General features: G+C 29.6%; 1 protein-coding gene across 2 annotated transcripts; it reads right to left on the bottom strand.

Annotated features, from left to right (window-relative positions):
* Positions 1–5,620: 5,620 nt before the first annotated feature.
* On the bottom strand, positions 5,621–11,362 carry LOC139847971 (calmodulin-binding protein 60 B-like). 2 transcript variants are annotated; one of them, XM_071837712.1, is made up of 6 exons: positions 11,152–11,362; positions 10,991–11,055; positions 7,180–7,486; positions 6,836–7,080; positions 6,435–6,506; positions 5,621–6,345 (listed from the first exon to the last, which is right to left on the bottom strand). In XM_071837712.1, exons 2-6 carry the CDS (start codon positions 11,021–11,023, stop codon positions 6,058–6,060), a joined length of 945 nt encoding a protein of 314 aa, XP_071693813.1. In that variant the 5' UTR covers positions 11,024–11,055; positions 11,152–11,362; the 3' UTR covers positions 5,621–6,057. The 2 variants fall into 2 exon arrangements, with proteins under 2 accessions (XP_071693813.1, XP_071693812.1); XM_071837711.1 differs by having other exon boundaries at positions 6,836–7,486; positions 11,152–11,359.
* Between the last annotated feature and the right edge of the window lie 737 nt (positions 11,363–12,099).

The raw sequence follows: 12,099 nt of genomic DNA on the forward strand, positions 1-12,099 counted from the left end.
TACTTGTTGCAAGTAAACATAGAACAACACACCTCATGTTTCGGTTTGATCAGGACAGCGTATAACACGTACTTTCTATTTTTAGAAAGTTTCTATTTTTGGCAGGTTTCCATTTCTGGAAAAATTCTATTTTAGGAAAGTTTCTATTTTTGGAAAGTTTCTATTTTAGGAAAGTTTCTATTTTAGAAAAGTTTCTATATTTAGAAAGTTGCTATTTTTGGAAAGTTTATAACTTAGGAAAGTTTCCTTAATTAGAAAGTCAACTGAAAGTCAAAGTCAACCGAAAGTCAAAGTCAACCAAAAGTCAACTCAAAAGTCAACCTTGGTTAAACTTAGTCAACATTGAATTTTAAAGTATAAATTATATTAATAATATAAGTTATAATGTTATTTAAAGTCATATATGTATAATTATGTCATATCATAAGTTTAATTAGATTAAATTGAATTATTAAAGTTAATTATAAGTTTAAATGATATAATTAATATAACATAAGTATTTAATTAATTAATTATATATTAGTCATAACATAAGTATTATTAATTAATAATAAATTTTAATCATATCATATGTATTATTAATTAATAATGAATTATTAATCATATCATAAGTATTTAATTATAATTATTAAATTATAAGTATTTAATAATTAAATTATAATTAAATAATAACTAAGCCTTATAATAATTAAATAATTAATTAATATTTATTATAAGTCTTATTAAAATAATCTCATAATATAAGTTTAGTACTTATCATAAGTATTTTTCATTAATAATGAAAATATTATTAATCATAAGTTTAATTAAATGTTTAATTAATTCATAATACTATTAATAAATGATATAATAAATATGTATATCATAAGTCTTAAATTAAAATAATTACTTTTTATATCATAAGTAATTTATTAATAATTAAAATCATTATTTATGTCATAAGTCATATTTCATACCCATAAGTTTTAATTAAAAGTTCATCGGGTCATAACTTGAGCCCCGGGTGTCGGTTTTCGGCGAGTCTTATATATATCTTCGCCTAACCAAACCACCCGACACATTAGTACACTCAAGAACACCCCAAGAACAGCCACCAAGTCGTGACCAACAGCCACCATTCAACTTGGAGCTTTAATCCGTTCAAAAACATATTTTAGTCATAACGGGTGATCCGTGGCTCGGATTTCGATGACCCGAACATGAATGTTCATCCAATCATCAATCCTAACACACTAGTATACCCTAGAGACTCCAAAAATCGTTACAAAGTCGGACCAAACCTGAACACATTCATTTTTATAATTTGATTTCATGAAAACACCATTTTAATCATAACTTAAGCTCCGGGAATCGAAATAACATGAATCTGGAGTCTAAAATCAATGTCTTGATGAGAGGAACACATCTAGACACTTTAATTTTACAAAATCATCAGTTTAGTTTACAGAAATGATTAAATACACCGCTGTCCAAAATCAATCAAACCGAAATCATGAATTAACGAGTGATTCTACGCATACAATCAGTAATCCAACATCATACAAGCACTATACTATCATAATAACATATAAAAATAGAAAAATTAAAGAAAAAATCAAAAATCTAAGGTTAGGGTTTATACCCTAATCATGAATTGAATGATATGAACGTGTAGAGATCGAAGACATGAACGCGATGATGATTAAAGCCCTATGATCCAAGCAAGAAATCAATTGATGGTGATGATGTTATGTTTGGTGGTAGGTGATGGCCTAGAGAGGAGAAAGAGGAGAGAGCAAAATTTAGAATTAGGTTTGTAGTGTAATGAGATGTAAGTGAAAAATGAAAACTAGAAAGTGAAAAACAAAAGGGGTATACCCCCACCCCATTTGGTTCGGCTGATTGGGTGGGTATGGGGTGGGTGCCATGGCCCAATTTTGCTTAATGTACAATTGCTTGTGGCCCGAATGCCCGATTGAAACCCAAAACGCAAAAACGCTATTATGCGATTAATAATTCGGAGAGATAACAAATACGCGATGAATAAAATATATAAACACTATACATAATTATATGACCTTAAAATATCAAATTTAAAATAATTTGGATTTAAAAATCTCAAAAGCTTGACCGTTGGTTTGAAAACCGAAAAGATTCGCCGGATAGAAATCCACGATTCGTATAAACGTACAAATTTAAAATATGAATACAAATATTCACATAACACATAATAATTAATATATTATTACTAAAATAATAATATAGGTCATAGAAATGACGTGGCACGAATAACAATTAACGGACGTTAAATAATAAACGGTAAAAGATACCGAAAAAGTAGGGTCGTGACACATAACTTGCTATACAACAAACTAATTTGTGGTTCGATAAATATCTCACCAATGTTGACTAAAAGTACATGAAACACCACAATCAATTTGATTAAACGTAACATTTCGCAATTCGAACATTTTCTATGTGTGACAAAAATCACAATATGAGTTCTAATTTCAAAATAATATTTATCACTTTAGCTGTATTCTAACGAAAAGATCTCAAGAAAATACATGAATTTCATAAATTGGTGATTAAAACGGAGCAAATATTCAAAAGATGTGCAGATTCAAAGTTCTAGTGCAATGCGCATCACACGTCATGCACGGTGTGTGGTGCTTGGTGAGTGGTGTTTGTTGCGAAGATAATAGGTTGTCTCGGTAAATATCTCGATAACGCACATCAAACACCAAAAATCATGCACGGTGCGTGATGCGAGGATATATTTGCAATTAAATTTTTCGAAAGCATATTGTTAAACGCTTTGATAAATGAGAGCATTTTGAGCAATTCTCCTTAGATCATAGGACATATGAGTTAGATATGCTACCTTAAGTTTGGATGACTCATTGCAAACAACTTTTAACTCTAATGGAAACCAATTTAACCATATATGATAAATTTGACTCCCAAGAAAAGGTGATCATCTATTAACAGACTTGACTGGTTATTAAAAGGGTTGTTTTCGTTTTTTTTTTCCTTGCGAAACAAATAAAAACTTAAATTAAATCTGATCAGATGATCAGGTAAGTGTCAATGGTTAAGCTTGCATATAATTTACATAAAAAAAATTGAGTATCGTTAATTTTTTAACGAAGCTATAAATTAAAAGTAACGATATTCCTCACTAATAAAACAATTCTTTAAACGTCACAACATTAGAGTTGACAAAGCGTGTCTTTATTCAAGTGCAATTTTTTTAAATATAAACATAAAAAATATTAAACATATGTTGCTCAGGTTATTATTAATTAATAAGTGAATTAAAAACTAGATTTATGTTTTCATGAATAATTTCAATTTTATTAATTATAAGACAGTCAAGAATCAGATAATGAGCTTTTGATATGTCGTTGTGTATTAAAAATCAGTTTTCAAAAAAAAAATTAAATACTCCAATCATGTGTAAAAAGAGAAATTTACCATGGAAGCCAAGCGAGGTTTTGAATTATCTTTATCTCTTACTTGCATATGACGTTGTGTACTTGTGTAGAAATAGTCAGTGTTTCTACAATTCGAAAGCCAAACACATGATAACTGGTAGAGATACTGGGTCAACTAATGGCCTATTCTGAAACTGGTATTGAGAAAATGGGTTGAAATCCTACATAAATATTTTGCTGATTTGTCAAATATTAGAAGGTTATTACATAAATTTTTTATTTATTTAATCTTATAGGACATATGAGTTAGATATGCTACCTTAAGTTTGGATGACTCGTTGCAAACAACTTTCAACTCTAATGGAAACCAATTTAACCATATATGATAAATTTAACTCCTATGAAAAGGTGACCATCTATTAACAGACTTGACTGGTTATTAAAAGGTTTGTTTTCATTTTTTCTTTTTTTTTTTCCTTGTGAAAAAAATAAAAACTTAAATTAAATCTGATCAGATGATCAGGTAAGTGTCAATGGTTAAGCTTGCATATAATTTACATAAAAAAATTGAGTATCGTTAATTTTTTAACGAAGTTATAACTTAAAAGTAACGACATTCCTCACTAATAAAACAATTCTTTAAACGTCACAACATTAGAGTTGACAAAGCGCGTCTTTATTCAAGTGCAATTTTTTTTAAATATAAACATAAAAAATATTAAACATATGTTGCTCAGGTTATTAATAAATAATAAGTGAACTAAAAACTAGATTTATGTTTTCATGAATAATTTCAATTTTATTAATTATAAGACACATCAAGAATCAGATAATGAGCTTTTGATATGTCGTTGTGTATTAAAAATCATTTTTCAAAAAAAAAATAAATAAATAAAATACTCCAATCATATGTAAAACGAGAAATTTACCATGGAAGCCAAGCGAGGTTTTGAATTATCTTTATCTCTTACTTGCATATGACGTTGTGTACTTGTGTAGAAATAGTCAGTGTTTCTACAAATCGAAAACCAAACACATGATAACTGATAGAGATAATGGGTCAACTAATGGCCTATTCTGAAACTGGTATTGAGAAAATGGGTTATTACATAAATTTTTTATTTATTTAATCTTATAGGACATATGAGTTAGATATGCTACATTAAGTTTGAATGACTCGTTGCAAACAACTTTCAACTCTAATGGAAACCAATTTAACCATATATGATAAATTTAACTCCCAAGAAAAGGTGACCATCTATTAACAGACTTGACTGATTATTAAAAGGTTTGTTTTCGTTTTTTCTTTTTTTTTACTTGCGAAAAAAATAAAAACTTAAATTAAATCTGATCAGATGATCAGGTTAGTGTCAATGGTTAAGCTTGCATATAATTTACATAAAAAAATTGAGTATCGTTAATTTTTTAACCAAACTTAAAAGTAACGATATTCCTCACTAATAAAACAATTCTTTAAACATCACAACATTAGAGTTGACAAAGCGTGTCTTTATTCAAGTGCAATTTTTTTTAAATATAAACATAAAAAATATTAAACATATGTTGCTCAGGTTATTATTAAATAATAAGTGAACTAAAAACTAGATTTATGTTTTCATGAATAATTTCAATTTTTTTAATTATAAGACACATCAAGAATCAGATAATGAGCTTTTGATATGTCGTTGTGTATTAAAAATCATTTTTCAAAAAAAAAAAATAAAAAAATAAAAAATACTCCAGTCATATGTAAAAAGAGAAATTTACCATGGAAGCCAAGCGAGGTTTTGAATTATCTTTATCTCTTACTTGCATATGACGTTGTGTACTTGTGTAGAAATAGTCTGTGTTTCTACAATTCGAAAGCCAAACACATGATAACGGTAGAGATAATGGGTCAACTAATGGCTTATTCTGAAACTGGTATTGAGAAATTGGGTTAATTTATGGCCCATTAAAAAGTAGAAGTAAAGCTGATTGATAGACGATAGAAACGCAAATGTGTATCATGCTATTTTATGGATTATAGATTATTTAATGGAGTATTTACGGTTACTATTTGTAAAAGAATTTAGATTATAATTTATTGTATGAAATCCTACATAAATATTTTGCTGATTTGTCAAATATTAGAAGGTTATTACATAAATTTTTTATTTATTTAATCTTTTGTTTATTTAGAGAGATATATAAAAAATTTGATGACTCAGGTAGAGTTACAAATGATACGGATTAAACATACCAACAATAATAAGTATCCGACATACAAGAACAAGCAAACACGAACGACTAGAAACAACAACAAAAGTCAACACTGTGAATGAAGCTCTGAAGTAAACCTAAAGCAACATCAACCACTAACCATCATCAAATCAAACAAGTATCAGAAGCCGTAACCTAACCCCGCGAAGCGACTCTCAACTCCACCACACGAACATAACACATGTAGCATGTGCGCACCACCCAAGAGGCAAACCTCAGACTCATCATCAAAACGCACAACAAGAAACTCAAGAACACGCACCTCGAAACCACACATATTAATTTAAAATCATTAATCTAAGAGGACTACACAACCGAAATTTAATATTGGGTGAGGAGGAACTAGTGTCGAACCATGTTAACCGACACGTAAAAGGTTTCACCCGCACATGAAGACTCGAACCGAGAACCAAAATGCACGCAGCTTTATCCATCTCTTTTTAGCCTTACCATTTTCGACCAAAATTGCTTCCTGGGCAAACATAAATTCAATATCACTCATCACTTCATATTCATGGGTTCCAAAATTAACATCCTCAATCATATTGTTGGAAAGATAATCGTGATCACAAGGTTGTGGCTTATAGCAATTCTCATAATTATAATCAAAAGAAGCGGTGGCGTTCAACTGCTGAGACGTGGATCCATTTTGTCCGTAAGCATTAGACTGCAAATAATACACCATTTTGGACTCATTAAGCATTCAAACGTGATGATAAAGTACTTAACAGTTAATGTATTCTGTTCACGACATACCATATGTTCCATGAGGCATGTCTTCGCATGGTTTATCGTCTCAATCCATTTTTTGCCTTCAACGCGATACATCTGCGGTTTTAATTAGATGTCATATACGAATTCAATGTTTAAAAGGTGAAAAACAAGGGATGCCCGGAGGAAGAACAAAGTGATCCACTGCTCAGGGCCCAAGATTTTCGCGGGCTCAATTTTTTTATATATTCAGACATAATAAATAATAAGAGATCTGAAAAGAAAGAGAACAAGGGAAACACAACTAAATTGCAGCGAAGACAATGCACAAATTACTCGAAAACAACAATCAAATGCCACAGAAAAAAAGAATTCAAAGTCCACTAGCATTTTTGAAAGGCCGAAACGCCTTATTTTTTAAATAGTTTATATTATTCGGTAATTACCTCTTTTAGTGCTACAGGGTTCGAGGACAGCAAATCGAGAAAATCCTTCACGGTGATAATGCTGTTAGCATTTAGCCGCTTACGAATGCTGCCATTTTTTCCAATCATCTTCAAACGCCCAACATTATCTTCTAGTTTCAGCACTCTCAATCGCTTAGGTGTGTTTCGTTCATCCTTGACCACAAATGGATTCGTTATAGCTTCTTTAACATCATAACCATAACAACTCCCCTCAATCATTGCACCTAATCGAAATGTAGCATTATTAAGAGATTCTCTATCATGTTTAATGTAAACATTACCAATCGATCCACGCCCATTTTTAAGATTCACATAAACACAACCTTTCAGAAGATTTTTCTTTTTCTTATTTTGCCATTCAACCACGATGTTGCTTTCGAATTCTTGAGTCGTTAAGACGTCACCACAATTTCCACGAAGAAGTACCATCTTTACTTGCGATGAGGCTAATGGGCCATTTGTGACCATTTTTTGCGTCGTACGATCAACCAAGATAACACTAACTGACTCATCTTCACCAGTTGCTTTTCGAGCGATATTTTGTTTAGTGAACACCGAAGAAGGGACTTCATCTGTGAATTTCAACTCTAGGTTGTTAATTGATTTTGAACTTGCTAATGAATCCCAATCCTGCCAAGGATAATTGGTTAGTATATACTTAAAGGGACAATTAATTAGTTATATATTCTAACTCAACAACTTGATCTTTAGATAAGGCCATATTTGTTTTTAACTCAACTGACTTAATAATATCAAACTTAATATTATTGAGACGTGTCAAGAAGAATGTTTGTAGTTGACTTGTTTATATATAAGATGCATTCAAATAAAAAATTTCAAATAATTGTAAATTTTACATTTAAGCTAGACTACTTTTATGTAGAACGCCTCACAAACAATCACATTGTACCACATCAGTCCATCTCAACAATTTTTTCGTATTACAAACAAACCCATCACTTACACTAGTATCTATGACATATAAATTACCATAAAATGGACCCACCTAAATTAATTAATTAATACAATGTACCACTCATAATGGGTAAAGTACAACAAACTAAAGTTATATGCTCCGTGATTGAATATGCTATCGAACGACAATATGAAGCACGGTCATTCAATGACTTTGTGAAGAAGTTTGCTAGTATTGGAGTCTTCAAAGGCTTGGGGAAAGAAGCTCCAACGGCAGTGCCGTTACTACCGGTCTTATCGCTTTTAAAATTTTGTTATCAACTTCTCTTTCAGCTATTTCACAAAAAAAGGGGTAATTTAATGTATAATTTCATATTTAAATTTCAATTTCAATTATTCATACGTTTATTATTACTTTTATTTTTCTTTTTTTTTAATGGCATTTTCATACGTTTATTAATTATTTATTATTTCATTACTCGCCAGTCTCCACATCATACATTTATTCAAACAGTAATTCTTATGTTTTTTTTTTTTTTTTTTTTTTTTCTATTTCTTTCTGAAAAAAATATTAAATGTCTCAAATCAATTGCTTTGACAAATTTATATTCATATCATTATTGCAATGAAAAAACTGTACGTCTGTACTGTAACGATATTTTCATATAATTACTTATAAATAAAAATAACTACGCAGTAGTAAATAGTACTCCGTAAACTACAAGTCAAGAAAAGTTTAATTGGGCGCGCGGGTGTATATCAGTATATGTAAAATATATTGAGATGACCTACAGAAAAATATCTTTTTCAAAAGGAGATACAGTCGCGATATTTATCAAAAAAAAACATTAAAATATAAATGTAAAGAACAATTATAAGTATTGATTAATGCTACGGATGTTATTATATCTTTTCAAAATCCTTTTAATTATGATTTACAACACCAATATATGAAACTATGAAAGTATTCATCATCATGATTAACACGTATTTCACATTTTCACCTTGGTTGGCTATAATCAAACATTTTGGTTAGCTTATTATGTAAAATTACTGTGGCAACCTTTTCAGGTATCCGTCCGATATTAACTATTTCGATCATTGTATTCTGGAAATAGACTTTAAATTATTATTAAGGACTTGTGTTTTATACGAACCCACGGAATTTGTATTAAGTTATGTTTGTGAGATGAGATACAGTACTATTTTGAATAGGGAGTGATTTGTACACCACTTGTTTTTAGCTGTACACCACCAAAGATGTTTTACAGTGTTGTACAGTACAACACTGTAAAACACATTTGGTGGTGTACGGCTAAAAACAGGTGGTGTACGAATCAACACCCATTTTGAATATATATGATTTTACTTTTGATATGTTACGCACAGGGGCGGACCTATGAAGGGTCAGGGTGGGTCGCCCGCCCCTAGTGGATTTGCAATTTTTAGTGTAAATTTTTTCGGTTTTTCGATTTTGCCTCGGTGGAATTTTTTTTTGCCCCAAACCCTTCATATTTTGTCCCAAAACCTTCGTATTTTGCCCCAAAACCTTCGTATTTTTCCTAAAAATCTCTAAATTTTGCTCAAAAAAACTCTATATTTTGCCCCAAAACCTCCATATTTTGCCAAAAAAAATCTCTTACGTTTTAGAAAAAAATTTCGCCCCCTGAATCCGCCACTGATTACCCATGATGACACAATAATCACGCCTCTTTTTTGGGTTAGCCTCTTTTTTGGGTTACGGTCTGTGGCCCAAATTCGTTGACGTGACTACGTGAGGATGAAACCCACTGAAGAAGCAGAAGCCGGCCAGAGTTTTTGATTGGTTAACATTTTAACTTTTTATTTTATTTTTCTTATTAATTGTTTTTCACTTTTTATTTCATCTAATATATTAGAAAATATATTAGATTGCGATTGTGATTGCGATTGCTACTACGATGACGATCGCGATTACGATTGCGATTCGGTTTCATCTTCGGATTCAGAATCATAGAAGGGTATGGTTTAGGGTCTACGTGTTGTGTGGTTGGCTCTATGAATCTTAACTCTCATTCGTGTTCTTGTTTCGTATCGTTGTATTCGTGTCATTCGAGTTATTTTTTCGTGGTTCTTCGTGTTAGCTTTTTTGCCGTGTTTGTGGTTTGGGAAGTTTATATTTCGTAGGTGTGTTCTTTTCGTGATTTCGGTGTCTTTTCTAGCTTCTTGTTAGTTGTATTTTATTTTAAATCTATAAAATTACTTGCCTTTCAAAAAAAAATATATATATATATTAGAAAATATTAGATATTAGATTAGGGAAATTTATGTTACTTAGCCAAATTTAATTGTGAGATTGTGTCCGTTAAAGTTTCTATGACATATTGAATATATTTCCTTTATAAATATCGATGTGTAACAAAATGATATTCACGGCGTTTACAGTATTTAACAACACGTTTCTTTTGCTTACACAAGTGTTTGGTTTACATTGTTTTCTACAACATAACTTTTTATAGAGAATTCATAAATCTTTTAATTTATAGATTTGTTATGTATACTATACGTATATGTATATTTAATGTATGATAGTGATAAATTATTAAAAATATGAGTCATTAATAATAATATATTTATTTAAATATAAGTGAAAATATTGTTAGAACACTCTTTTCAATTTTCGTGACATATATTCCTACAAATAATTTAGCCATTGAAAAATGCAAAGAAAAAAGTTCCACTGATATAGTACTTCATTCGTCCTGAAAAAACACATAGTTTAAAAGGTTTTATCTTTACAATATGTTTTTATTTACTTTACAATTTTATTCTTTATTTTTTAAAATTTAAAGATAAAATGTAAAATATTCTTTTCAGAATATTCTAGATAAAGAGAATGATTAGCTGATATAAATCAGAATTAACCACTCAATACTTAATTAAATAGCCGCCACTCACGTTGACTAAACTGAAGAATCTATCATACATCATATCGTAAAGTAAAATAATTAATTAATAATATCTTTAGAGTTGTAAGTAATTAAGCTGCTATATGTGGTAAGTTGACTGAAGAAATTTCAGACCGGTCAACTAAATTACGTTTGTAGACCTGCCGGAACTTACTCAGATGAAATTTCATGAAGGTTTATTTAGAAACTAAAAGTATTGGTAAGCTAAATTGAAGAAATAAAAGTAAATCAAGAACAAATTAAAATTGAAGAAAGAAGAACATAAACTTACATATCGATGATGATTTTGATAATAATCACCCATAGTTTATTCCTTAAATTCCGGTGTAATTTCACCTGAAAAAATAAGTCAACGGTAGATTAATCACAGATGTAACAAGAAGACTAGTGGGTAAGTTTTCAATAATTTTTAGGGTTTCAATATTTACTTGCCTTTCGAAAAAGAATATTTCATGAATATTATGTATATGATCGATCGATGATAAGATTCAAAGGGTATAATAGTTATATATTGTTTAATAACTCATGGTAGGTTCAGTTCGTTTTAGGGCATCTAATAAAAAAATTTGATCTTGAAAACAATCAATAAATGTAAGTTACATTAGGGTTGCCGTAATTACGCGTATATATTATGGTATCTTCCTAGTAAGAACCACTACTCCACACCATTTTTTCAGAATATTAATATAATAATTAATTAATTGGCATTAATATAAATATTCATCATATATACGTTAACATTTCTAGCTTAATATGCGTGTAGAGCAGAGCCGTCTCAACAATTTAAGGCTCTAGACGAAAATAAAATGGGCTCACATATACGTTAAAATTTTTACTACGCATAAAAAATTAATACTCTAATTTATCTATTTATTTAGTTACATTGTCTTTAACTATTATAAACAAGACATTTTAACTTTAATTGACAATGTTTTATTTTATTTAATTAAATATATTTAAAAAAATATTTACGTATTCAAAATTTTGGGCCCCTTAAAGTTTTTGACTCTAGGCAGTTGTCTATCTTGTCTATGTTCGAATTTACCTTTGATGTAGAGTACAGTATATTTTATTATGTAAAATTATGATATTTATACACAACATTTCGATCACCATACCATTTTAGAGGCATCATATTTATTACTTTGAAAAATTCTAATCGTAGTCGGCGTGGGTTAAACCTTCTAAGTTTTGAAATATTTTTAATATAAAACTTGATATTTCCATAAATAACTTTGTCTACTTAATTTAAGTATAAAAAGTATATGTTATAATATAAAAAAATTAACATTTTGTAATTTATGCTTAATCATTATTATCCTAAGAGCTATAATTAGCATTGTCCTTTTTAATAATATATATTGTACTAGTTGCATTACA

Source organism: Rutidosis leptorrhynchoides, chromosome 5, assembly GCF_046630445.1.
Source record: "Rutidosis leptorrhynchoides isolate AG116_Rl617_1_P2 chromosome 5, CSIRO_AGI_Rlap_v1, whole genome shotgun sequence".
NCBI classification, from domain to species: Eukaryota; Viridiplantae; Streptophyta; class Magnoliopsida; order Asterales; family Asteraceae; genus Rutidosis; species Rutidosis leptorrhynchoides.

What these genes read in the sequence shown, in the direction of transcription:
- LOC139847971 (XM_071837711.1), bottom strand. Translation starts at nt 11,023, where the DNA reads ATGGGTGATTATTATCAAAATCATCATCGATAT. An exon ending in ACCCTGTAGCACTAAAAGAG is followed by an intron (nt 6,507 to 6,835) that starts GTAATTACCGAA and finishes TTAAAACCGCAG; the next exon opens with ATGTATCGCGTTGAAGGCAA. An exon ending in CATGCCTCATGGAACATATG is followed by an intron (nt 6,346 to 6,434) that starts GTATGTCGTGAA and finishes TATTATTTGCAG; the next exon opens with TCTAATGCTTACGGACAAAA.